Source organism: Salmo trutta, chromosome 26 (genome assembly GCF_901001165.1).
Source record: "Salmo trutta chromosome 26, fSalTru1.1, whole genome shotgun sequence".
In the NCBI taxonomy this organism is placed as follows: Eukaryota; Metazoa; Chordata; class Actinopteri; order Salmoniformes; family Salmonidae; genus Salmo; species Salmo trutta.
In genome coordinates, this window is record NC_042982.1 from 21,763,262 (window position 1) to 21,791,026 (window position 27,765).

The 27,765-nt window shown below is 42.0% G+C and overlaps 1 protein-coding gene across 5 annotated transcripts; it reads right to left on the reverse strand.

Moving 5' to 3' along the window:
• Window positions 1-514: 514 nt before the first annotated feature.
• On the reverse strand, window positions 515-20,901 carry hnf1ba (HNF1 homeobox Ba). 5 transcript variants are annotated; one of them, XM_029715266.1, is made up of 10 exons: window positions 20,206-20,901; window positions 17,173-17,372; window positions 16,552-16,822; window positions 15,939-16,174; window positions 9,223-9,374; window positions 7,651-7,777; window positions 7,142-7,342; window positions 6,702-6,820; window positions 4,720-4,764; window positions 515-2,794 (listed from the first exon to the last, which is right to left on the reverse strand). In XM_029715266.1, the coding sequence occupies exons 1-10, from the start codon at window positions 20,568-20,570 to the stop codon at window positions 2,774-2,776; spliced, it is 1,737 nt and encodes a 578-aa protein (XP_029571126.1). In that variant the 5' UTR covers window positions 20,571-20,901; the 3' UTR covers window positions 515-2,773. The 5 variants fall into 5 exon arrangements, with proteins under 5 accessions (XP_029571126.1, XP_029571125.1, XP_029571127.1 ...); XM_029715265.1 differs by having other exon boundaries at window positions 15,927-16,174; window positions 20,206-20,900; XM_029715267.1 differs by having other exon boundaries at window positions 7,160-7,342; window positions 15,927-16,174; window positions 20,206-20,899.
• Between the last annotated feature and the right edge of the window lie 6,864 nt (window positions 20,902-27,765).

Here is a 27,765-nt window from a genome sequence, read left to right on the forward strand (position 1 = left end):
AAACGGTCAGGTGAAAAGGTAACACTAGGGAAGGCTAATGTTGTCAAATGCCAGGAAAGTTTTGGCTAAGGTTAGGGTGATAACCATTTCCCTCAAGGTCCCTCATGAGTCATGACTAAGTATACATTTAGCAAGGGAGGAAGAATCAATGTATTGCAAAATCTGTCAACCACTCTTCCCACTGGGCAAAAACTGGTTGAATCAACGTTGTTTCCACATAATTTTAACAAAAAGGGCATTTGATGACATTGAATCATTGTGGAAAACTAATTGCATTAGAAAAAACTAATCAACTTAAGGGAATTTAGTCTTTTTTCACACAACTTTTAACCTAAATCCAATGACATCGGTGAAATAGTTTGTTGATTTCAGGTTAGTTTACAACTCAACCAAATGTAAATCAAAACTAGACGTTGAACTGATGTCTGTGCCCAGTGGGTTATTATATCATCAAAAAATATAACCTTTCTGTTAATACACACGAAAACAGAAAACACTGACCAACACTGATTCATTCATTTTGAAAAAAAGCTTTACTTGAATATCAACATTTTCTCAGAAAGTATAAATAATGATTTTAAAAGATTGATTTCCATTTAATACAAAAATAATACATCAAAGAGAAAATCACTTTGTCTGTCATCTACAGTTGAAAGTGGCCCTGCATGCCCTCTGGTTAGATGGCAGTGGGATGTTTACAACAGATTGAAACAAGGTAGTACACAATAATAACAAGGTAGTGACCTATTGAAAGGGAGTCTGTGTGTGCCTACACCAGAATATGGAGGTGGAGAGGGTATGACTTCCATTTAGAAAATATAATATAAAAATAATTATTCAGAAAACAAACAGACAGTCAAATGCAGGCTACACAAATACTCATGATAAAAACCTGATTGTTTGTAACCTGTGGTTGTTTTTCTGGACCCCCCTGGTGGATTGGGATTGCAAAAGTAACTAATATTGTTTGTGTGGCTGGGTGTCCAACTCTCCATAACATTCCTTAACCGCTGTGGAATCCAACCTGATTACAACGGTTGCTGTCACAACAAGAGGTGCTTTCATCTTCTACCCCTTCACAAATTACAAGACCCATATCACTGTTTTGCTTGCAAATACTTGTAAATATTGTCATTATGATTATATGATTTATGAAGGAGAATATATGATTTTAAAACGCTCCAATTCCATATGTGTCTTTAAATGAGGAAACGTTGGGAATGAGGAAGTGGAAGGAGAGGGGATGGAGCCTGAGAAGGCTAAAGTCCCATTTCTGAAGTTCACCTGAACCCTATGAGCAAACATCAGTCAGAGAAAGGTCCCCCAGGAAGGCAGGCAGGCAGGCAAGGGATTGGGACTATGTGTGCATCCTAAATGGCACCCTATTCCTATTTTGTGCAAAACTTTTTTACCGAAAATAGTGGATTATATAGGGAATAGGGTTTGGGACAAAGCTATAACTAGGTTTGAAGGCATACAGTGAATATTTCAGTCAACCCTCACACAAGGCAGACTTTGTTTATGATGTCATGGCACGCTGACTCTCTCTTCAGAACGAAACATGGGAAATGGGTGAAAGAAAAACACCCAAAGTGTCCAACTGAATTTCTGGCTACTGTATATACAGGATCTACTGTACATGTATATAAAAACGAAATAAAACTTTGGTGTAAGGTTTTGTGTCGTGTTGCGGGCAGCTCTGACAACAGAAGCAACATGAGGGTCACTAAGTTCATAGAGTAAGGATGCGTCTCATAAATTCCTCTGTCTAAGTGTGGAGTACTGTACACGTTTCAGTCTTCTGAGGCTTCATATGCACTTCATATCCACATTGCATAGTCCTTCAAAATTCTAAAGATTGTCATATCTTTCAATCACAGTTTAAAAATGGAACCAAATAAAAAATACAAATATATTGTCTATTATATTTCCCCCGTGTTGGGGAATAACAAAGGTTGAAATCCTTTAGACACATAAACAAAGTTATAATTATTGGCACTATTGACTGTTCAGTACAGAAAATCACATTATGAAAAACCAATATGGAAGACTCCTTCAAACAGAACAGGTATATGGTATATGAAATATCTATCTACAAAAACCTATACAGTTGCTCAGGACAAGGCTAATATGATTGTCATCCAGTAGTTCTGATAGTGGTGCATGGACGTTGATAATATACAGTATAGTGGGGATCAGATTATTCAGATCTGCCATTATGAGTGGGCACTGGGCCAGATGGAATCACCCAGTCCCCCATACACTCCTTCCCCACCACAGCCCAACATAGCTGTGCCGACTGAGGCAGATTGTGTCCTCTCAACTCAGCATCCATATATCTTCATCTTTCCACATCGCATCACAGTATCATGTTAGTTCTTCATGGACATCCACTCCACCAGTCTTATTCTTACATACCACAGTGTGTCAGGCATAATGTGAAGATCCATTTGTTTTGTTAGAGAAATGAATACTGTTTTCACAAAATTGGTTGTAGTGAAAAATCATACATCCTTGTTGATCCTCTGTATGTCAGAGGAAATTCAGTTTCTCCTCCCTTCATTTGGGTGTCTATTAATGCAAACCTGCAGTGTTCGTTTCTCTCCCCATCTCTCACTCCTCCCGCCCTCCACCGCCGCCACTCTGGATTTATTGACTGACTCATTGTCCAGTGCGCTGTTGCCAGTTATTAGGAGTTGTCACAGTTACCACAGTGAGAGGGTGGAAAAATGTGCTCCTGTTGCTAGGCACCAAGGAAGTCAGGTGCGTACTCTCACCAGGCTTGAAGAGGACACTGCAAAAAGAGAGAGCGAGAGAAAGGGGAAACAAACATCAGAGTGAGCACATCACACAAATAAATTAAGAAAATCTATTCAAAAACACAAGAACCATTTTCTGGTGAGGATGTATTTAATATGTGGTGTCATGAAAATAGGTCCCATTTCTAAAGTCCCCTGGGTATCAGATTCAGATTGGATGTAAACGGCCTACCTACGCCACACCTGACCAAATACATTCCACATTCTTCTTCCGCTTCACTCTGAAAAGCCTTGTTACATTCAAATGGCCTTTTGGAGATTGTTTGTGGAATTTATTTTTTCCTTTCTCTCAAGGGGTGGAGGCAGTTGACCAGCAAACAGCCCTACCTGATAAAGGTGGCCAGCTGCTCAGACCACAGTCTTTAGACACTGTGCTCTAAGTGGAGGTGAGTTTAACATGGGGTGGGAGGAGAGGGGGGTCCTCAGCAAATACGAGAGTTATAAAGCCTCAGCATGTTGGTCATGTCATGAGAAGAGCCTACTGGTCTCTCTGCACCACCCAGTCCAAATAAAGGCCTGATAAGAGGAGAGGCAGCCTGGAAGAGCCTGCTAGCTAATAGCTGTCTAAACGCTGTCTGGTTTAATTGCTGGTCCACCTATAAAGCTACAAGTATACCATGATACCATTAAAGCATAGCTCAAAACTAGAAACTAATATGTTGAGGTTTATTTGCATTGCTCTGAAAAAACATTACTGATGGCCGTCTTAGGTCTCGTTACTCAACACATTACACAGGGTCAATGTAGAACAATGGGTCCTACATATATATCAAACCAAAGGCAGCCAGTCAGTATCTAGTTTAACCACTCTATCAAGGGGACAGGTAGCTTTCAAGCCAATCGGAGCATCTGCCAGAATGTTGTCCTGTGCGAGACATCTCAGCCCATCAACCCAATGAGCAGTGACAGTGCTGCGGCCGGGCGACATAAAGTGCTCTGTCTCAGGCAGCGTGGGAAATTGAGCGTGTGAAAGCAAAGCACCGAGGAAGGCATTTCAAGCTAGAGCGATCACTGAGACCAGGGAGAAGTAGGAAAGAGGAAGAGCTGTAATTACAAAAAAGACCCCCCCCCCACAATAGACCACCCCCCACAATAGCAGGGAAGTAAGTAGCAGGACACAAGCCTCCTGAACTTTGATTAACAGTGGGGTTCATTTCCTGATCAGGGGACTAGGTCTGGCCAGGGATTGACCAGCCTGCTCTCTCCCCAATGGAGAGGAAAGCGAAAGGAGGCATCGTTAATCAATTTAAGTTCAGGATGAGGGCCCAGGTGATTGATTGGTCCAGCCTTTCAAAGGAAATAGGAATTCTGAGGAGTATCCATACACCCGACTCCTTGGGCCAATGATTGAGATTTGTAGTCCACATGCTCTGACAAAATCAGAGTGAACTGAGTACTAGCGTCAAACACAGCATCAAAGGCAGAGCCAGGCAAAACATTAGCTGTGAAACCGTTAAGTAAATAAATACAGGTTGTATTAATCCAAATCTCATTGGTCTGATCTCATATTGGCAGTCATTGACTTTACAAGCATAAGAAAGGTAGTGTGTCTTGATTGTGTGAGTTAAGGTTCCTGTATCAGTCTGTATAAACATTAATTTATGCCTATAAAGTAATGGAAAGCACACACATGTACTATGCAAAATATGGTATATTGCACACAAATATTCATTCGAATGTTCTTGGCTTTGGGACAACAACACATCCCATTTGGACGAATTCACTGTGCCAGTCCAGTTAAACTAAGTTAGCCTGGTCCCAGATCAGTTTGTGCTCTTGCCAACTCCATTGCTGTAATTTTCAAGACAAACATAGTTGGCATGATGGCACAAACAGACTGGCACTCAGGCTAAAACTAAGTGATTTTATTAAGTGACCGTACTAAGAAAATAGTATTTACCCAGGAGAGACCCCCCAGTTGCACCATCTTGTTTACGGTAGAATCCTAATGTAACAGGGATTAAACAAGTCAACACACAATCACAACTCACACACCTAGTGTGTGTTCCAAAAGGAACCCTATTCCCTACATATTGCACAACTTTTGCCATGAGCCCTATGGGCACTGGTCAAAAGTAGTGCACTAAATAGGGAATAAGATGCAATTTCAGACATAGCCCTACTGTATCTATCCTAGTCTATCAGTCTACCGTATCTATCCTAGTCTATCAGTCTACCGTATCTATCCTAGTATATCAGCCTGCTGTATCTATCCTAGTCTATCAGCCTACCGTATCTATCCTAGTCTATCAGCCTGCTGTATTTTTCCTAGTCGATCAGCCTACTGTATCTATCCTAGTTTATCAACCTACTGTATCTATCCTAGTATATCAGCCTGCTGTATCTATCCTAGTCTATCAGCCTACCGTATCTATCCTAGTCTATCAGCCTGCTGTATTTTTCCTAGTCGATCAGCCTACTGTATCTATCCTAGTTTATCAACCTACTGTATCTATCCTAGTATATCAGCCTGCTGTATCTATCCTAGTCTATCAGCCTACCGTATCTATCCTAGTCTATCAGCCTGTTGTATTTTTCCTAGTCGATCAGCCTACCATATCTATCCTAGTCTATCAGCCTACCACATCTATCCTATTCTATCAGCCTGCTGTATTTATCCTAGTCTATCAGCCTACTGTATCTATCCTAGTTTATCAACCTACTGTATCTATCCTAGTCTATCAGCCTACTGTATCTATCCTAGTCTGTCAGCCTGCTGTATCTATCCTAGTTTATCAACCTACTGTATCTATCCTTGTCTATCAGCCTACTGTATCTATCCTAGTCTATCAGCCTACTGTATCTATCCTAGTCTATCAGCCTGCTGTATTTATCCTAGTCTGTCAGCCTGCTGTATTTATCCTAGTCTGTCAGCCTACTGTATCTATCCGTCTGTCAGCCTACCGTATCTATCCTATTCTATCAGCCTGCTGTATTTCTCCTAGTCTATCAGCCTACTGTATCTATCCTAGTCTGTCAGCCTGCTGTATTTATCCTAGTCTATCAGCCTGCCGTATCTATCCTAGTCTATCAGCCTACCGTATCTATCCTATTCTATCAGCCTGCTGTATTTTTCCTAGTCTATCAGCCTACTGTATCTATCCTAGACTGTCAGCCTGCTGTATTTATCCTAGTCTATCAGCCTACTGTATCTATCCTAGTTTATCAACCTACTGTATCTATCCTTGTCTATCAGCCTACTGTATCTATCCTAGTCTATCAGTCTACCGTATCTATCCTAGTCTATCAGCCTGCTGTATCTATCCTAGTCTGTCAGCCTACTGTATCTATCCTAGTCTGTCAGCCTACTGTATCTATCCTAGTTTATCCGCCTACCGTATCTATCCTAGTCTGTCAGTCTACTGTATCTATCCTAGTCTATCAGCCTACTGTATGTATCCTAGTCTGTCAGCCTACCATATCTATCCTAGTCTATCAGCCTACTGTTAGTGAGTGCTCAGTTTGGGGAGGGGGTTGTGTGTCGGTTGAGAGGAAGATTTGGTGTGTTAGTAGATAAAGAAATGGATCAATCAGATCTCTAATGGGAGGCTTGCACAAGATACAGTACAAAGCCTCAAAGCTTTCCAACTTACATTTAGAACAAGCTATTTTAGTTTAAATGCAGCTTATGACCGCAATTTATGCAAACATCCCCCAGAGAGTAGCAAAAGTGATTATTACTAACATTATACATGCACATGCTCTAATACACAGAGAGGTCAAATATCGCAGATGTACAGACACTGAGGACAGACACTGAGGACAGATACTGAGGACAGACAGAGAGGGGAGACTGTATTGACTGAGTCAGGGCCAGGGCCATGGGGGAGGGGCCTGATTGTGGCCTGTGTTAGGTGAGACTGAGTCATGTTATTGACTGACCTGTTTGCTGGATGACATGGAGCTAAGAGTACTGAGGCTGTTGGCGTCTGTCACAACCATGGCTGAGGGAAACCGTGACTGGTGGGAATACTGCGGTGGCTCCTGCTTATGAGGGTACACTGCCAAAGACAAAGACATAGAGAGAACGTCTCATTGTTAATTTTACCCCAATAGATTCACCTTTATTAATGGGTTAGCAATAGGTTTAGGATTAGGGTTAGGATTAGGGTTAGGATTAGGGTTAGGATTAGGCTACATCTGTACATGCTGAAATGTTGTTTTAAGCTCTCTTGCCAACTCCTTATGGAATTGTCATGCTAAACATGGCGTGTCAATCAGTGAGAAGGTGCTGGCAAGACAGCCGACAAATATCTGGGACAAGGCTATATTGGCATTATATCCCATCTATGACATGGCATTAGCAACCGTTTAGTGCTTACTAAGAGGCAGGTACTGACTGTGTGAATGAGTCACGGTGGCCATGAAGGGCTGCTGGTTCATGTGGCTGGGGGACTGCTGCATCAGGCCATGCTGGTGGGGACTGTGGAGCTGCTGGGAGAACTGCACCGGCTGCAGCGCTGCAAGGCTCCCCGCCACGCTGTTGATCACCGGCACTGACTGGGACTGCGACGTGTTCAGACCTACAACCACATAGAACTTAAGTTATTTGGCTCATATCAAAAGCATAACAATACAAGCATGACTATATTTGCAATGCAGTGCATTACTTTTGACCCCTATGGGGCCTGGTTAACATTATTGCACTATGTAGTGATTCAGGTGCCAATTGGAGCTCTACCATTGTGTACATACGAACATAGAGGTCATACGAGAATATGTGCATAAAGAGAGGAGAATAAATGGGCAGTTATTACAGTAAGAGAATCATTTGTGGAGACATGGGGAATACAGAGCACTGGCTGGTTGGTTGATTGGTTGGTTGACTCACTCTGTGCGATGGTCATGACTCCAGAGAGAGGCATGATGAGGTTCTGTGTCTGCTGGTGTGTGTGGTGGGAGTTGTGGATGTTGGTCAGCGTGCTCACAGGTGGCAGGCCTCCACCTGACGCAGACATCTAGAGAGAGAGACACACTAAGAAACTTAGTGATACCATTCTGGACCAAGAATGAAGTCATGTACTGGCAATATCCTAAATCTAACATGCTAACTAGATATAAGGATGGTTAAATCAGTAATATAGTAAAGCATGGCGATCACTTTAGAAGTGAAACCAAATGTTCTCAGCAATGCAGCTCACACAGATAAATGTTGAGTTAGTTCTGCTGCTTTTGTCTAACACTGTGCTTGTGTAACTCCAGTCATCTACAGCGAGCAAATAATGAGGAGAAAATAAATTCAAAATAATCCAATAATGAAGCGTAAAAGCACAGATTGAAGGTAGTAGTGTGTATGCATGTGTGTGTGTGCGCGTGTGGGTGTGTGTGTGTTCATGCACGCAACTGTTTTCACATTTCCTGCCAGCTGCTCTGAGAGGAGGGGATGGTCAGACAGTGGATTTGTCTCAAATGGCACTATATTCCCTATATAGTCCACTACTTTTGACCAAAGCCCTATCGGCCTTGGTTAAAAGTAGTGCACTATATAGGGATTAGGGTTCCATTTGGGACTTAGACAGTCATCTGTACGGTACCCATAGATAACAACCTGTCTGCTCTGACCTTTTCCACAGTATACTGACCGGCTCTCCCTTCGAAAATCGAACTTCCTACTGACAGGAGAGGATGATAAATGCACTATGAATCATCAGGGATATTCTCACTAAATAAATATTGTGATGTTCAACTTTGTTGGATTTAAACAACACAAATCTGGTTAGTGCCATAATATCGTTATTATTCTGATCCTAAGAATACGATATCATCGTTTTTTGGGACCAGCGTTCAAGAGTTAGAAATGTCTGAATGTACGGTACTGGCCAAGTTTCGCTTTCACCAATCAAATATTGGAATAGGACAGAGGGCTGAGTTTCTCCCCTCTAGCTCCCTTTTCTGAATGTAGAAAAAACATTGAACATAATCAAGTGCTGTCGTCATTTCCATGGCAGAGCAAGCAGTGCTGAGCGCTCCACCCTCCACTTCTCTTTATAGGGCATTTAATCAATACGCTCAGAATGTTTCTTTGTCAAGTATATTGGCTCAGCTCTGGACCTGCCCAGTTGACTTTGGTGGTGAAGGCTGTACTGTATGTTAGGCCTCAGCCATGGCCTGCCACCTGTCTCCACTTTCCACTGAGAGCAGCACAATGCTCTAACTGTTGTTCCCTACAGACTGTTCCATGGGAGTCTGGCTCAGGGACCTGCTTTATATGTCTATGGTTGCGTTCCAAATGTCACCCCATTGCCTTATATAGTGCACTACTTTTGACCAGGGCCCATAGGACTCTGGTCAAAAGTAATGCAGTACAGAGGGAATAGGGTGCCATTTGGAACGTACCTCATGTTAAACGCAGTCCTGGTCCTTATCTAATCAGAGGCTAGGAGGGCCCAGGTGTGTTACTCACCATCTTGGCGTCAGGTGACAGCAGACTGTGGCTGGGGTCCAAGCTGCCCGGAGACACCTGCTGTAACACCGACTGGCTGGTCGCCATGCTGCCGTGGTGACTGATGGTCGTCGAGGAGCTGACCTCACCGGGTCCCTGTTGGCTGTACCGCACTGGTGAGAGAGGGAGAGGGAAAGAGAGAGAGAGAGAGAGAGGGGGAGGGAGGGGAAGAGAGAGAGGGAAAGAGAGAGAGAGAGGGGGAAAGAGGGGGAGGGAAAGAGAGAGAGAGAGAGAGAGAGAGAGAGAGAGAGAGGGGGGGGGGGGGGGGAGTGAGGGAGGGGAAGAGAGAGGGAATGAGAGAGAGAGGGGGAGGGAGGGGAAGAGAGAGAGGGAATGAGAGAGAGAGAGAGAGAGGGGGGGATGGAGGGGAATAGAGTGAGGGAGGGAGAGAGAGAGAGAGGGATGGAGGGGAAGGGAGAGAAGGAGACGGAGAGAAAGAGTGAGAGAAATTGAGAGATTGTTAGATTGAGAGTTTGTTTCTTGACCTAACAACATCTGTGTCACACAGGATAACAGTATATAGGGCAGAGAGATACAGTAGCAGGCCTCTCAGTATGACTAAGTGTGCTGTGTCCAAGCAGTCGCTCCAACCCACCAAACTCACCTGCTCTTTGACTCAGACAGGGAGAGCAGAGCAAACAAACACACTGACCCCTCCACTGGTGCTATCAGCCCAGCTCAGCCAAGGCCATTCAGTGTTTACAATACACCGTACACCAGCCCCCCATAACCCCAGTCCTAGACTTTATGAACTCATGCACCAATTTTTTATTCAGGGGAACCCATTGAGACCAGGGTCTCATTTACAATGGTACCCGGAGGACAACAATACAATAAACAAAACATCATCAATAAAAACAAAATAAACTACAAATTAGAGAATCAACACTACAGCTTCAAACATCACAAATACAATTATTTACATTTGTTTCAAACAGTTGCAATTCAATTCCGACAGTTGCAATTAAATTCATTCAACATTCAAGTCCTAAACTGCCTTAGAGGCACCAGAGAGTCAAAATGTAGGGAGTTTTGTAGGCTATACCAAAAAAATGTGGGGCACTAAAACTGAAAGCAGATTTACCTAGATCGGTGCGTACTAGAGGAAACTTGAAAGGTAACCATCCCTGTGAACGGATTTGGTGTCTCATGTTTTGTATTTTAACAGTGAAGTGAGTTAGGTCGGAAGCTTGTGTAGTAGATCTTTTAAACAAAAAGGGTGTAATGAACTTTAATGAGGACCAGTCAACCTTTTGATACAGGATGCAGTAATGCGTGTTAAAACTGTCATGTGATAAAGCAAAGGGCACTATGGTAGATGGCCTCCAAAAGTTTAAGAGTACTGGCTGTTGCATTCTGATAAATGGTGTCTCCATAGTCAAGAACTGGCAGGCAAGTTGACTACAATCTGCTTCCTGCTGTTTAGGGAGAGGTATGATCTGTTTCTTTAAAAGAAGCCTACTTTACACCTCAGCTTCTTGCCTAGCTCATCTGTATGTTTTTTAAATGTCAAATTATTGTCAATCCAAAAGGCCATATATTTATAGTCGGGAACCTGCTCGATGAAAGAACCAGCCAATGCATAAATGTGTAAGCCATCTGAAGTACTTCTATGAGAATTAGAAAGCAGCAAACCTTTCGTTTTTCCTGCATTAAGTACAAATTTTAAATCATCAAGGGCTTTGTGCCAGGCAACAAAATCAGATTGCAGCTCCAACATAGCCTAGTCAGCCGTAGGGCAATAGCGTGCATAACAGTGTCATCTGCATACAGATCAATGTTACAGGTTTTTTCAGATAGACCAATATTATTTATATAAATAGTAAAGAGGACAGGTCCCAAAATCGACCCATGACAAACACCTTTATAAATATCGAGGTTCCTTGACACCATCAGAAAGCACACATTGTATTATGTCTGGCAGATAGTTCCCAAACCACTTGCAAGACACCTGGCCGAGGACCATTTCAGACAACCTTTAAATGAGTAGGGGATGGTTGACAGTATCAAAGGCCTTGGATAGGTCTATAAATATGGCAGCATAGTGATTCCTACCCAGCATGGAAAGGATCTCTCTGTGCCCAGGTAGAGGTATGGAAGTGAAGAAATGCCTTCTACGTACAGTATGTCATCAATAGGGAACCCTGTCATGTTCTCACCTATCCTTCCACTGTCCAAACACTTAGTCACTGAATTATGTGACATCACTGAATGACCCATCTCTTAATCCCGTGTCTAGACCCCTTGTTGTCTCCCACCTCCGGGGGCCAAAGGAATGCTGCTCTCCTCCTGTCAAATGGATGTTTGCCAATCCTGGCCCCCTTTGATACCAACAGAGCAAACATTACACAATTACAACCAATGTCAAACACATTCTTATCCTGTAGTCTCAGTCTCACACAGAGTCTCCCTCCCTCCCCCCTGCAGAGCAGAGCAGTGGGCTGTGACACTGGGCCAGTCTCAAATGGCACCCTTTTCCCTATATAGTGCACTATTTTAGACCAGGGCCCATAGTAGTGCACTATGTAGGGAATAGGGTGCCATTTGGGACAGTGTTTACTCTCAGATCCCAGATCTTCCCTGGGCCCTCTGTCCCTGACCCACGCATGTCACACTGAGTGCCCTGGCTGCCACTGTCCCAGATAGTCACAGACAGTCACAGACTGTCACAGGCAGTCACAGACCGGGGACACCAAGCACCATATGTCTGCCATAAAATAATGGAAGATCGTATCTCACCCAAAATAAAGTTTATCCTTAGCAAAAACATGATCTACTGCCTGGGGGAATACAACTAAATCAGACCAAAGAATTGATAATTTTCATCTTGACTGTATTTCATCCACTAACAACTAACATGTTGTCCAGTCTGTCCAGGCAGGCCACAATAGAACCACAGACAGACCTCATATTGTCCTGAACAACACACTAGCAACCCCACAGCACTCCACTGTGTCTTGTTAACACTGCTACAGGACAATAATGCACTCCATTGGGCCCATAACCACCATAGCCTCACAATGGCAGAGGACTCATAAACAGGCATTTATCTCCAAGCTGGGCAACCTGTAAAGTGTCAAGGGAGTGAGGTGCTATTCAAGCCAGTTTTGTCTCCCTGTGTCAGGCAGTAATTGTGGCTGCAGGGAACCCTAATCCCATTAAGGAAGGCTTCCGTCGTCTAGTTGGTGTGAGGCTATTGGTCATTTGGAAGGAGGAGAAGGGCTCCTATTCTGGGACACCAGTGGGGCGGCCAGCAGTGTTATTGCGATATTATAAAGATGCTGTCAATATAGCTTGAGATGAAGAAATCTTTCTTCTTCAGGATAACATTATATTGCAGAAACAAAAAACTCAAAATTGAAACAACTACTGTACTTTTGGCTGCAAGACATTTGACCAGTTTCAGACTGTGTCCCACATCTGCTCTTATTTACATTCTAAAAAAGGTAGCTATCTCCCCTCTATCACTCTCTAAATTGTCATCTTAAATATTGTTCGAGCTAAATCAACCCCAATACCCCAGCACCCTGAGTATTGGACCAGGGGAGACTAGAAGTAGACCAGGGGGAGGGTGAGAACCCTGCGAAGGGGAGTGATAGTGTAGGCAGCAGGGAGTTGCAGCAGGCTTAAAAGGCTTCAGTGCTCTATGTGACCCATGTAATATCAAAGCCTCTCTCCCCATCCTCAGGCACTGGTAATTGTAACTCCAGTGCATATGAGAGACCTCCCGGGTCTCTGCAGGACGTAGCAGGCCTTTGTACCTCTCTGACCAGGCTGGGGCTCCCAGTGGACAGAGCAGGGCCAGGCATAGGGCATTGCCTCTCTATCCCTCGGCCAGGCCAACTCCCACATAGCCTGGGGTGACACAAGGTATTGAGGCAACACAACCTGCTCACTGTTTTTCCCTCCTATAATATATGGTGTTTTACTCTCACTGTTGTTAAATCAAATCACACTGTTTTCAGAGGATTACCAAATGAATAGAACGTGCCCATCACACCAGTCTACCAGGTATTGAACCACACTCTCCTCACTGCCGTCTTAATCTTACAGCTAAAACCTTTCCAGTGCGTCAGATTAGGTTGGAGATTCCTGAATTAGCAGGCTTTGCCGTGTGAGAGGAGGGAATAGTCTTCAGAAAAACGAGATATCAGCAGGTTATCAGGCATTCAATTCAATCTCTTAGCACATTCTGGTGAAAAAGATGCTACTGTTGCTGAATTATCTGTGCTGATTGGCCCATCAACGTTTCTATCTCAACTTTGATGCAGGTCAACATAAAGGGAAGTCCTATTTAGAACCTAGACAGAAGCAACAAAAAAGAAAAGCCTCCCACCTCTATACTTTGTTGCGAGATGTATGAAACTTGCTCCCCATGCTCAGCTTTCAGATTCACCCTCAAAGTGGCCGAAATGTTCATCTTTTAATTTAAAATTAAACAATGACTTTTTCATGGTCAGCGAGCGTTTCGCCTTTTCTTTTTCAATGATAATCACATTTTTAGGTTGCACCTCGACTCACATTGGTTGAGCACCCTCCACTTCTTTCAAAGAAATAAACCTGACAACTATAAACAACACAACAGTATGGTCACGACATCCTTTTCCCATGAAGTATGGTAAAACACACAGACACACGCATTGGCATCCGCTTGTATTAGAACAGGGTTGAATTCCAATTGCCTGTTCTCATCTTTTCTATAAAAGCACAGGTTGTATGGTTAAGTGAATGATCCAAGGGGCCCTAAAAGTATCATGGCTTCAGACACAATAGATCCTTCAGCTGATGAAACAGTTCGATCAGACCAACAGTATGTGTGCATCACCTATTTACATATTGAGACGTGACTAGTAACAGAAGAGATCTATACATTTGTTTTGTTTGGTCTTTTGCCAAACATTGACAGTAGAATAACCTCGTCTGTCCCCAAAAAATACTATTTCACTTTGTATCCCATTTTGGCCAATCAAGTTACCTCACCTTTATCAACAGAAGTAAGAGAATCAATGAAAACTCCAGGAGTAAGAGGTTTTCTTTGATGTGACACTTTAGTGACCTCCCACACATAACTATTGTAGTGGCGATAGCTGAAGGGGGGGTTACCCACACACACCTCTCTATAGACTGGAGCACAAGGGGTCATCAGTCCTGTCTGGCCAGAAAAGAGCCAATACCCCAGAGGACAGCTCATGCTGCTCTGGTCTGCAGAGCGCCCAGCCCCAGCCTCCCTCAGCCACTATACTGACGCCCCATAAAGGTAAGGAGGGCTTTAAAACAGACCCTCCCCAAGGCCCAGCTGAGATAAAATAACCTAGGTTACAGTCACTGCAGTCTTCTAATACACCACAAACAACTGGGACCCCTGCCAGGCTGGGGTATAGAGAGGAGAAGTCAGGGGAGCCCCTTATCGAAGGCCTGGGAGATGTAGTAGCCAAGGATTTTAATTGTCCATCAAGCATGCATAATACAGACCGTGGCCTAGCAACACGATGAGGCAACCTGCTGGGGTGCTATTGTCAGGCCAGGGGCTGACAGTGAAAAACAGTCGATGCTGTCGGCAGGACACCTTGTAAGCAGGCAACCGAGGACTAGGGGGAGCAAAGTAGCTTCTGCTTCTGACCCTTACCCTCTCCCTCTCTACAACCAGCCCCTTCTCCCTCATTTCCACACAAGCCTACCACTGAACCTGCCTCCTCACTTTGCAGCCTGAGGTCAATGCTTGGTCAGGTGTGCTGGGAAAAACCCCAAGCAAACAGAGCATGGGCTAATGGGCCCAGTATAACCAAAGGTAAAAGAGCAACCCGAGGCAAACGGCTTGTTGTTCTAGAGAGTTGACCTCGTGTTCTAACATGAAAGAACAACACGAGGCTTTGATTGAGTTTCTCCAATCATTGTTTTTATGGTGGTGAGCGATGGCACTGAGGATAATGCTATGCCAAGATATCAGCTCCATTTTATGTCTTATAGAGGCGGAGGTAGACGGCTAAATTGCACTGAGTGCAAACAGCATTATGATATCAAACGGTCAGTTCATTGGATTTCCCATTTACAACTTCAGGAACTTTGTTGATCCCCCAAAAAGTCACAAGCAACCGACTGACCTTATGCTTTTATGAATGTGGAAGTAGGGGTTGTAGGTTCAGCTACTGCCGAATCCCTCCGTGACCCTGCCCTGACCCTGGCCTGTCACAGGACTGCTGCTCTTTGTGCCACTCTCCTGCTCCTGCCTGCCTGCCTGCCTGCCTGCCTGCCTGCCTGCTGACTTTGGAGTGGAGATTGCAGGTACAATGTGGATTGTTCTCAGTGTGTTTTTAAAGATCATAATAACAATGACATTTGCTCAGCTCCCTAAGTCACTCTTATTGATCACTTGCCCTCTCTCTTCTCTCTCCCTGATGTCATCAACCGTTTTTCTTGCCACTTTTCACTCTCGCTTGGGGATGGAAATAAAATCATCCAAATCTTTTGCCAACCATTGTTCTTTAACTGTCAATGACATGTCCCTGATCAAGATGCCATGGTGATTAAATGGACTCAGATCATGGCTGAGACAGGTACAGCAAGAGGAAAGACCACATTTGAATGATTTCATTGTTGTGAATTATTATATTAGATATAATAGCTGAGTAATGTACTGTGGTATGCATGTGATGTGGAGACGCTACCTTGCATCTTACTAGGGGGGGATGCGCTGATCTGGGAGCTGTGGTGGTGTGGGGAGCTGTGGCTGTGAGACAGGAGAGGGTTCATGCTGTGGGTGGGAATGGGGTAGGCGTCCATCGCCAGCTTCTGACGGAAGGCCTCCTCCTTACGACGGTTGGCAAACCAGTTATAGACCCGTACCTCAGTGACCAGGTTAGAGCCCAGCCCATGCGCTTTAGACGGAGACACCCCTCTCTGAAGACACTCAGCCCTATAGGAGGAGAGATTGAAATATTATCAATGGAATACAATGGAAAAGAACAAAGGGAAAACATAATGATAGTTGCATTGGAATGATGGTTGGATAGTGTAAACAAAGAGAGACATTAAAACCTGTCAAAATCATTCTAAGCTAAGGCCATGTGCTGCAGTAATGATGGCGTTAGTATCAAATAAGATGTGCCAAACATTCAATTATTCAATGAGAAAACAAAACTATATCCCAAATGTAACCCTATTCCCTATATAGTGCACTACTTTTGACCAGAGTCATATTGGCACCAGTGCACTAAATAGGGAATAGGGTGGCATTTTTGACGCAATCAAAAAGGTGCAACTTTCTCATTCTCCAAAGCCTCCTCCCCTCACCTGTTGCACTCCTCCACCAGCGCCTCCCGCTCCTCTTTGCTGGGGTTCTTCTGTCTTTCATAGGCCTGGTAGAGGATCTGTTGGGATGCAGGCCCCCATTTAAAACGGTTCCGTCTCATTTTCTTGCAGGAGGGTTCAGAGCCCACCTCCTCCCCTTGCTGCCCCATACCCTGACCAGGAGGGTTGAACTCTGGGAAGAAAAACAGCACCTGATCCTGACTGCCTTTGTCGGTCATATTGCTGTCAGAACCTTGCACTGCCTGGTTGAATTCTGGAAAATAAGAACAAGGTACATTGATACATCTCATGTCACATAATACATTGTATTGGGGGGAATGGAGACCATAAACCAATAACACAATCAGAAGAAATAAGACATAATTTAATGAGGGACAATTGCACAATACAGTATGTAGCCTAGGCCATAATGATAAATCAGACACATTTGAGGCATAGGCTTACTGGAATATGTTTCTGACCATATGTAGAGCCGAGATATGACATGTATTTTCATGCACATTGTGTTGTGGATGGCCATTAGAATTCTGATGCCCAGGCCAACACACCTCTGTGCCTCTAACTGTATTGAAGGCTGTGTGAGAAACTCAAATATTAACTTACGTCTGAGAACTTCCCGCTGTTTCCTGACATACCAGGTGTAGAGCGCCGCTCGCTTCTGAGTTTTCATGGGCGTGCCTTTGTTGAGGTGCTGTGAGAGGTGAGACTGATTTAGCCCGGTTACATCCACCACCTCACGTTGTGGTATGTTGTGCTGTTGCATGTAGCCTTTGATCATGCGAGCGGCACGCCAGGGGTCCTCACTGCGGTTACATAAAACACATACAACAATATTCACTTCACCTTGCTAAATACATGTTATTTGTTCTATTAGAACCCGAATAGTGTTATGTGTATAATGGCCTATAGGTTGTGGTGCTACATTAGCACTCACACTAATAGCACTGCTAATCATCAGCTAAATAAGTTCCTAACCTATCTACAGCACCTATCTACAGCACCTATCTACAGCACCTAGCTACAGCACCTAGCTACAGCACCTATCTACAGCACATATCTACAGCACCTAGCTACAGCACCTAGCTACAGCACCTATCTACAGCACCTATCTACAGCACCTATCTACAGCACCTATCTGCAGCACCTATCTACAGCACCTAGCTACAGCACCTAGCTACAGCACCTAGCTACAGCACAAGCATTTATTTCCCTTGGTTTATTCTATTAGACTTCTTCGCCTGATGTTATCCATGTTATCCCCAAGTTTTGGGGGGTTGGGTCAATTGTTAATAAATGACTGTTAATCATTATAAAATCATGTACTTTTTACTCCATACATTTTCCCTTACACCCAAAAGTACTCTCGAAAGCATTTTGAATGCTTAGCAGGACAGGAAAATGGTCCAATTCACGCACTTATAAAGAGAACCTCCCTGGTCATCCCTACTGCCTCTGATCTGGAGGGCTCACTAAACACACACACTTTGTTTGTAAATGATGTCTGAGTGTTGGAGTGTACCCCTGGCACTACATTTTTAAAAAATCCAAAAAATAAGGTTTGCTTAATAAGAAATTTGAAACGATTTATACTTGTACTTTTACTCTTAAGTATATTTGAGCAATTATATTTACTTTTGATACTTCAGTATATTGACAACCAAATACTTTAAGATTTTTACTCAAGTAGTATTTTACTGGGTGACTTTCACTTTTACTTGAGTCATTTTCTATTAAAGTATCTTTACTTTTACTCAAGTATGATAATTGGGTACTTTTTCCAACACCGGTGGTTTCATAATACATTCAATAACCTGAAAACACTCAGAATCAGACCTATTTTCAATTCAGTGTTTTTACTGTAGCTAAGAGGCAAAACTGAGAAATTAGAAAATCTAAATCCTAGACCTTGGCCTATAACTGATCCACAGTTTTTGAAACGTCAATATTTCATAGCGAATGTGAGATATCAAGGATATAGGATACAGAAATATATTACAAATGTTACCAAATTAGGCTATCAAATGATCTAAACTCCACGAATTGGATAGGCCTAGAGTACATTGGTTTAGAAGTGCAGAATTTTATGCCAGCTGAGTCCTACACACTAACGTTATAGCCTACATTTTCCCATTTGGACAATATGCCCATAGGCCTAATTAAATTCAGACTGAATAATCCCAGAATCGAGTGTGAATCAAATCAAATAAATAAGTGATTTGGTAGAATAAAATCATGTTGTTTGGTTAAATGTAGGAAATTGATAATACATTGATAAGAAATTGAAGAAATTGATCAGTTCAGGGCTTCCATCCAAAATCGCATTTAATTATCGAAGAATACATTTGCCCATGGGGTAAAATCATCTGAATTATTCCAATGCTTCAATTATATCAATAATAAATTGAATTGCACCCATCGATGACAACGCAATAGGACGCTTTATGTCGATAAGAAAATGTATTTCAAACTATTTAAAAGGCCTAGCCTATATGCGCAGCGTGCTCCAAAAGACTGCAGTAAAACTACACTTACTTAGCCTACACCATCGCAGTCATCTCAGATTAAGTATGGACTTCACATTGGTAATTGTTGCAAATCTACACACAACTGTTTGTTTTGGAGAATTAAGTCTGCGGGTTTATACGTTGGTTTAGATGTTGGTTTATAACTTTCGACAATGAATAACCAGATCTCCATTCACTCTAATCATACGACACTGTGTATCTTTCAGTTGATGATTTATAGAATACAATTAATAATAACTTAACTACACGTGGGTTAGTTTTGATTTTCTGCAGGCCAGTTGATCATGTTACTAGCGTAATGAATGAACATTTAGAAATGGCTTTTAGAAGATAAATTAAGACAATAACAACATTTACAAAGAGTAAGGCCTTTATAGACTACATTCCTAAAACAAAATAATATTTGCTTTAAGAAATGTTGCAATATTTCGCCAGAACATTATTATTATTATTATTATTATTAGAGCCTATATGTAGTGCAACATTGCATCCTACGTAATAAACAAATACGTTGATGTGAATTAACTTTCTCATCTTCCATTGCCAGATATAATCTAAGCGAGAGAGATCGAGTAAGATAAATATAAATAGATCTCGTTAAGTTTATATTTTGCTAAGGGGAAGAAATAATAACCCGTGTGGATAATTAGTAAAAGTACTATTGGCGCGTTATTTTCATTTGATAACACAAGGAACATTGAGACCTATTGCCAGGCGCTTGATATGTAAATTAAAATACGTTTTTACACTAATTTTGTCATCATTCTAAAATACAGACACAATGCAGATACACTTCTGAGTTTTGCGGTCAGGCAAGTAGGCTCTAGTTTTCATGGGCCACGCGTCTGAAAATTAATTCTGGAAGAAATAACTTTAACAGGCAGATAACAGTAAATGTTGTCTTAATTTGCCCTAATTGTTGTCCTAACTTGCCAGACAATGTAAATATAAAACGCTTTAAATGCACTGAAATGACACCTACATCTAAAATAAGTAGCCAAATAAATAATACAATATTGTTTTGGTTACGAGCCTATACCCTACACAATTCATTCGGTAATGAACATTCCTAAATGTGTGAAATTAAACATTTAAAGTTCTATTCACTTACGCTAATATTCGGTCAACTTCTTCCCTCTGTTCCGCTGCTTCCTCGGTGTTAAGTGACTGGAGTTCTTTCAGTATAGGTGGGGTATCGAAATCGTCCCCGTCCTCGGACCCCTCATCTCCCGACAGTTTGCCCTTACTGTGCCCATTGGTCAACGTAAGAAATACCGGCTTCGAATCATTTCCGTTGATTTTAGAACTTGGCGGAGACATCTGTAGATTCTCCAATTTAACTCCAAAGCCATTCGGGCTAGGATCCATATCGTCCAACGCTTGGATCAGAACATCTTTGGTAACTCCGGAATCTAACAAGGCGCTCAAGAGCTCCTGTTGGAGAGATGTCAACTTGGACACCATTTTAGAGAACATTAAAAAAAGTTATATTCTGAACTAAAAGGGAAAGGACGGTTGGGGAGAAGAAAGATCTAGAAAATACAAAAAAAGTCCGTTCTCCCCTCCTCTCCTGCTCCAGTGTTTATGTGAATTCCCTACTCCTGACACCTGCTCGGAGAATCTGGTTCACTTTCCAGTTGAGAAGAGTGATATAATTTGCCATGATGCTTTCGGAGGGCAAGGAATATAAAACATGGTAATTTGTGGGCTGGCTGATGGGGCCTTTATGCAAATCATAAGAAGAAGGCTGCACTGACTAACTGAAGCAGGTAGACCTGACGGTGTTTACACTGCAGAGCTGTTGCTTTTATTGGCTCTGCTTATCAGCAGCACAACTTTCATGAACTTCGGACTGTTGTATAAAGACTTTGGTGAAAGAGGAGGGATGGTATACTTGTGATAATAATAATACTAATAATACTAATAACGATAATAATAATACATTGTAATTATAATAATATTGTATAGACAATATAAGATATTATTAATTATAGCATTTATCTTATCAACTTTGTTTATTTTAGTGGTTCTCTTTAAATTCAACAGAAAAACATGCAACGTGACAAATTCTAAATGATTCACCTACTGTATAAAAGGTCTGTCAGTCTTGGGCTTGTGTTTTTGTTTTCCATATCTTTCTCATACGCTTTATAGTCTATAATAATATCTGACCCTTTTAAACCCCTATTACAGTGAGTTTTTTCATATATATCAGAATAAACATTAGAGGAGGAGCCCTTCCGTGAACAGATCGGCGCTGTGATCATGGCCATAGTTCAAACGCTCCAGAAGCACAATGGCACGCTGGGGACGCACGAGATTCACCGGGCGAACAAGGAGGTGCTGCTGATTATCCTAGTGGGCCTACATCATGCGCAGGTTCGGTGACCTGTAGGACGGGGAAAGCTAAACAAAGAAGTAGGCTACTAGGGAAGAGTTGGTCGCTATAGTCATAAGACCAAAATGTCGCCTGATATGATTTTATTTTTAATGTAATATTAATAAATGTATTAACATTGTTCAACAAATTGGTTAACAATATGTTCATTTTATCATATCTGATACAGTGGTATTACCTGACAATAATTATACAGGCCTTACTGTCAGTGTAGTATCAATACTCGTGGTTGATCATTATATGACCAGAGGACAGAGCAAACCTAAGGGAATTTGTCTGCAAATAATGTTTACATTATGCCTATGTTATGCCCCATGTCATGTCAGGATAATGCTCATAAACTAAGACTGTACTGAATTGTATTACTTAGGCAATTCCTAAATGTATACACGTTTTCTTTATAAATATATATTCATTATTGTAGGTCTAGGCCTATACACTATATATACACAAGTATGTGGACACCACTTCAAATGAGTGGATTCAGCTTTTTCAGCTGACACAGCTGTTGCTGGCAGGTTGAAAAAAATTGCGCACACAGCCATGCTATCTCCATAGACAAACATTGGCAGCCTTATTGAAGAAGTCAGTGACTTTCAACGTGGCACAGTCATAGGATGCCATCTTTCCAACAAGTCAGGTCATAACATTTTTGCCCTGATAGAACTGCCACAATCGACTGTAAGTGCTGCTATTGTTAAGTGGAAACGTCTAGGAGCAACAACAGCTCAGCCATGAAGTGGTAAGCCACACAAGCTCACAGAACAGGACCACTAAGTGCTGAAGCACATAGAGCATAAAAATCGTCTGTGCTTGGTTGCAACACTCACTACCTAGTTCCAAACTGCCTCTTGAAGCAACGTCAGTTGGGAGCTTCATGAAATGGGTTTCCATGGCCAAGCATCCACACACAAGCCTAAGATCACCATGCACAATGCCAAGAGTCAGCTGGAGTGGTGTAAAGCATGCCGCCATTGGACTCCGGAGCAGGGGAAAAGCATTGAATCTTGCTTCCAATGGATGAATGTGAGTTTGGCGGATGCCAGGAGAACGCTGCCTGCCCAAATGCATAGTGCCAACTGTAAAGTTTGGTGGAGGAGGAATAATGGACTGGAGCTGTTTTTCATGGTTCGCACTACGCCCCTTATTTCCAGTGAATGGAAATCGTAACGCTATAGCATACAATGACATTCTAGATGATTCCGTGCTTCCAACTTTGTGGCAACAGTTTGGGGAAGGCCCTTTCCTGTTTCAGCATGACAATGACCCCATGCATACAGAAATAGTTTGTTGAGATTGGTGTGGAAGAACTTGACTGGCCTGCACAGAGCCCTAACCTCAACCCCATCGAACACCTTTGGGATGAATTGGAACGCAGACTGCGAGCCAGGCCTAATCACCCAAGATCAGTACCCAACCTCACTGATGCTCTTGTGGCTGAATTGAAGCAAGTCCCCGCAGCAATGTTCCAACATCTAGTGGAAAGCCTTCCCAGAAGAGTGGAGGCTGTTATAGCAGCAAAGGGGGGAGCAACTCCATATTAATGCTCATGATTTCTGAACGAGATGTTCAAGCAGGTGTCCACATACTTTTGATCATGTTGTGTATTTTATAAAGAATCTAGATCATGATGTTTGGGGGCAATTCACAATGTCCACATACTTTTGGACATGTAGAGTATTTTATAATTTACCATTTTATATTGTAATATTATAATATATATACCTGGGATAGGATAAAGTAATCCTTCTAACCCCCCCCCCAAAAAAAAAAAGATTTAGATGCACTATTGTAAAGTGGTTGTTCCACTGGATATCATAAGGTAAATGCACCAATTTGTAAGTCGCTCTGGATAAGAGCGTCTGCTAAATGACTTAAATGTAATGTAAATGTACTGTATAGCGGTGGGAATGGGGAATGGGTTATGTCCTCATTGAATGTCAATTTGTCTGACGGTTTTGATATCGTTCATCGTGATCTGTTACACCATTACAACAAACGTAATACTAATATAGAAATATACTTTTGTTTCTTCAAACATGCATATGTCATGTGAAAGAATATAAGTATTATTGTTTTAATTACCCACAATCCTCTAAAATCAGAGTCACGTTCCAAGATATGAAATTAAAGATGATTAAAACCAAAGACTTCAAATGAGTTCAATCACTTCACTCTATTGTCTCTCTCTTTGGTTATCCACATGAAAGATACTTACATTTTGATCAACATATTTAGTTCGATTTATTCTAAGATAGTTTTTGGTAAAATGAAAGGAACAAATAATTTAAACAATTTGCACACATTAAAAATATATATATTTTGGGGGTATCTTGACACTTTATTGAGACAATTATGAAATGACAAAGAGACAGGTGGGAAAAGCAGGCTGGGTTGGAGGGTTGGAGCGGGGATTTTAACCCCGGTCTTCCGTGGGGAGAGGGGTAACGTTTCTAATCCGGGTGCGTTATCACTAGACCAAGTGCTCTGCACGACCTGCATTCATTTTTATTAACTATATGTTGGTTGTTGTTTTTTTTTTGTCAATTTCAATTCACTCCTGAATAATTTTTTTCAGTGTGGTTAACTGGGTAAAATTCCACCGAAATGTGCCATTTTACTGCCTAAATACTATCTTAATCTGTCTAAATAAAGCATTGAAAAAATAAAGGTGAAATTCCACAAAAAATATTCTCCATTGACTCTAATCGTGAATCAATATTTAGGCAATAAACCATTTGCATTTCTAAACCATTGATTGTTTGAGAAACACCGTTTTTGTCTTTTGGTGCTGCCATTTACATGTACTGAAACCTTCAAAAAACACTCTTAATTAAAGACACCAATATTAAGGTTGAAGAACCACTTTGGGTGTTTCAGTTATAAAACATTTAACTTCAGTTTTAAAATACATTCTGTGCATCAAAACACTTACATTGGGTTTAAACACCATCCAAACAGCAGATCTCAGCTTAGGTGCACTACTTCATGGTTTCATTACACCATCATGGTGTTTTGAGACTTTCTATTTTGACAATATAGTGACATTATCATCCATTCATGATTTGTCTTTGTTTTTGAAAATTGCATGTATTTTCTCTGCTTTAAAGTGCTTTGAGATTCTTTATGTAATGAAAAGTGCTATAAAAGTTGAATACATTTTTATTATTATTAGTGTAAAAAATAACTCAATAGGAAAATAAAAACAGGTATGATTGTAACATTTCCTGAAGGTCATTAGTGAAGTGATTCATGTTTGTAGATGTTGGAAATGACTAAGGTGCTGGTTCCTATTATTTTCACATGCCTCCAAAAGATCTGTCAACTATTAACAACAAATGATAATAATCAGCAAAAACTGTTTATCCAAAACACAGTGCATCATCTGGCTTGGCTGTTATGAAAGAAGCAGACTGTGTGTTGGAGCATAGCGGATAACACTGACAGACACAGGATTCTCATATGAGTTAGTGACACAGGCAGGGACAGTTGGGCAACAGAGACAGGGACCATGTCTGTGTCCCTAATGGCACTGTATTCCCTATATAGTGCACTACTTGTGACTACACTGCACTACTATGAGGCCGGGTCAAAAGTAGTGCACTCTATAGGGAAAAGGGTGTCATTTGGGATGAAGACCATCAGAGGAGGTCAGCAGTAGTCCTATTACAACCTCAGTCATATGCAGTGCAGTGGCCTCGGAGTTTGGTCTTCAAACCACTTCAGTATAACTATCTATATTTGGTTGTACTTTGGACTGCTATGGATGGTACCACTGACAACTGTTAGAGTATTCATTAGAATATTGAAATCAGATTCAGCTGAAATAAAAGGACCACCACACCGAAGGTTATGCAAATCATTACCCAAAATATATATCAACGGGGCCTAACAAACTGGGATGCAAATTGAAAACAGTGACATTATTCAGGACTGCGTCCATAACTCTTGGGAGTTGTATGAAACAACATAGATAGAACAACAGTAGCACATTCATCCACATAGTTTACACGTCAATACATATTGTATGTGGTTTTCACCTTAATTAAAACCATAAGAGAGAGATTCTACATTGATAGACGTGTCGTCTCCATATTGTTCCCTGACAGTTGGGAGGATGGGATTCACTGTTGAGAGGATGGGAGAAGACCAGTGAAGCACCAAACGTGCCTACTCAACACAGGCTGATAAGGAAATAAACCCTAAAACTGGAATGACAATACAACTGACAAATCACAGACATTCTGATTGAGATATATTCAACCAATGATATCATGTAATGGATCAACACCTGGTGTAGAAGTGGGACTGAGTATAAAAGGGCCACGCCAGGATATGACAGTTAGTATGGGATCTGGACCCATCCAGTGTAGGTAAGTTTGGTGTCTACAGTTTTAATGGAAGTGTGATGAGTCCAAAGGTTCTGAGATGAACTCTGAGTACAGGTGGTGACCCAAACTGCGCTTGGCTGCCATTTCAGTCTTCAGTGACCTCTTCCCCCCAACCCTCCTCCCCCTAACTTTTATGATGGGTTTGGGGCAGAAAGCGGAACGTTTGGAAACTCAGACTGAAAAGGGCAAGGGCTGCATGTCGTGTGCGTGAGATCCAGGAACCAGAGACCATGTCCCGTTCCACAGACTAACCTGGACCTTACCCTCCTCACACTGCACTCCCTGACCGCTCTCTACTCATCTCTCCCTCCTGAAGACGGCTTGAGTCTCTTGTCATTTGTTCACTGCCTCTCTCTTTTGCAATATTATTCTATACACACTCAGCACTGGTCTTTCATTGTTTGTTCAAATGACTTTCTGCATAAGACACTGTTACAAAATCTTTGTGTTTTATGAGTACGTTGACTGTGTTTTACCTATGACCAACTGTTCTTACCCATGCCCCTTGGATAAGGAAATGTGGAGATACGTGTTGTCTTACCTTGGCATGGGACAGATCGAAGGGTCAATCATCCACACCTACATAACAAAGAGTCTGTTTCAGTAGCATAAGGTGTGTTTCGTCTGCTTTGGCACAGTATGATAGGATCTATATCTGTCACATAAAAAGATCACTTCAGCTTATCGCATGATTAACAAAAATATTACCTACATTTACCTAATTTAAACTAGAAGGATCCCGTTGAGATAAAAAAATCACCTTTCCAAGATAGTAAGAGTTGTGGCTTTATAACAAAATTATCATACAGTTCACGCCTCCATTACACCAGTTTTCCTGATGTTGGGACCAGATAAAACCAAAAATGTCATTAATCAATCAATAACTGGGACAATCTCATGCTAATGATAAATCAATCAGTTATTTGATTGATTAGAGAGGCAGAAGGGCTTTAAATGCATAACCTTGAGTTTCCATTGGAAACATTAGCAGCTTTGATCTCTGACAGAGGAATGGGATTTCATCACTGTCTCTGTAAATCACAGGGAGAGCTCAGCCAGTGATGTGGCTGATACCAACACACACCAGCGTAGCCTACAACTTATTGACTTCCTGATAAAGTGATACAGTAGGACACCGAAGAGGAAAGTGATGAAAAATGCTACTGTTATCTAGGCAGGCCCTCCTCCCTATTGTTAAACATGACCTGTGGATGATCCTGGCCTGACTGAGGCCCTGACTGTCTGACAGCTAGGGACAATGTTAGCTCTGTCAACACCCACTGGAGAGGGTGTGCGATTCTTTGGGATTTTCTTGAATCAGGCCCAAGACATGAAAGTCTCTATGCCATGTTTGCTCTTATGGAGAGTAAGAGGTGTTTGTGGTCAGGTATTGCTTATTTTCCTCCTTTTTTTCTCTTTGTTATATCCAGTCAGATCAAGGAGGTTTTGAGATCAAACCATCATTCATCAGAGAGCTGCTGTCACGGATTACCCCGGTACTGCTGCTCATTCCGTGCACCAGTTCCGGAGGTCTACGTCACCGGCCTCTAGGCGTCACTGAACAAACTCATTACGCACACCTGATTCCTATTCCCCTGATTAGTAATTGTATATATGTGCCCTCTTTTAACCATTGTCTTGTGGGTTATTGTTCCCATGTTCATTGGTCTGTGAGTACCTGTGCTTTATTTCGTGCTGCGTGTATTGTGCACTTGTTATTACGGGTCTCATCCCGTGTAGTGTATTGCAGGTCTCGTCTCGTGTATTTATTAGAGGTTTAACCTCACTCTTTTGTTCGGGTTACATCCCTGTGTTTTTGTATACGTGTTTGTTTTGGGCTTTGTCCCCATGCCTTTTCATGGCATGTTGTATACTTTGGGTG

What these genes read in the sequence shown, in the direction of transcription:
- hnf1ba (XM_029715265.1), bottom strand. Translation starts at nt 20,570, where the DNA reads ATGTTCTCTAAAATGGTGTCCAAGTTGACATCTCTCCAACAGGAGCTC. An exon ending in CCCCCCTAGTAAGATGCAAG is followed by an intron (nt 9,375 to 15,926) that starts GTAGCGTCTCCA and finishes CTCTCTCACCAG; the next exon opens with TGCGGTACAGCCAACAGGGA. An exon ending in TGTCACCTGACGCCAAGATG is followed by an intron (nt 7,778 to 9,222) that starts GTGAGTAACACA and finishes CTCTCTCTCTAG; the next exon opens with ATGTCTGCGTCAGGTGGAGG.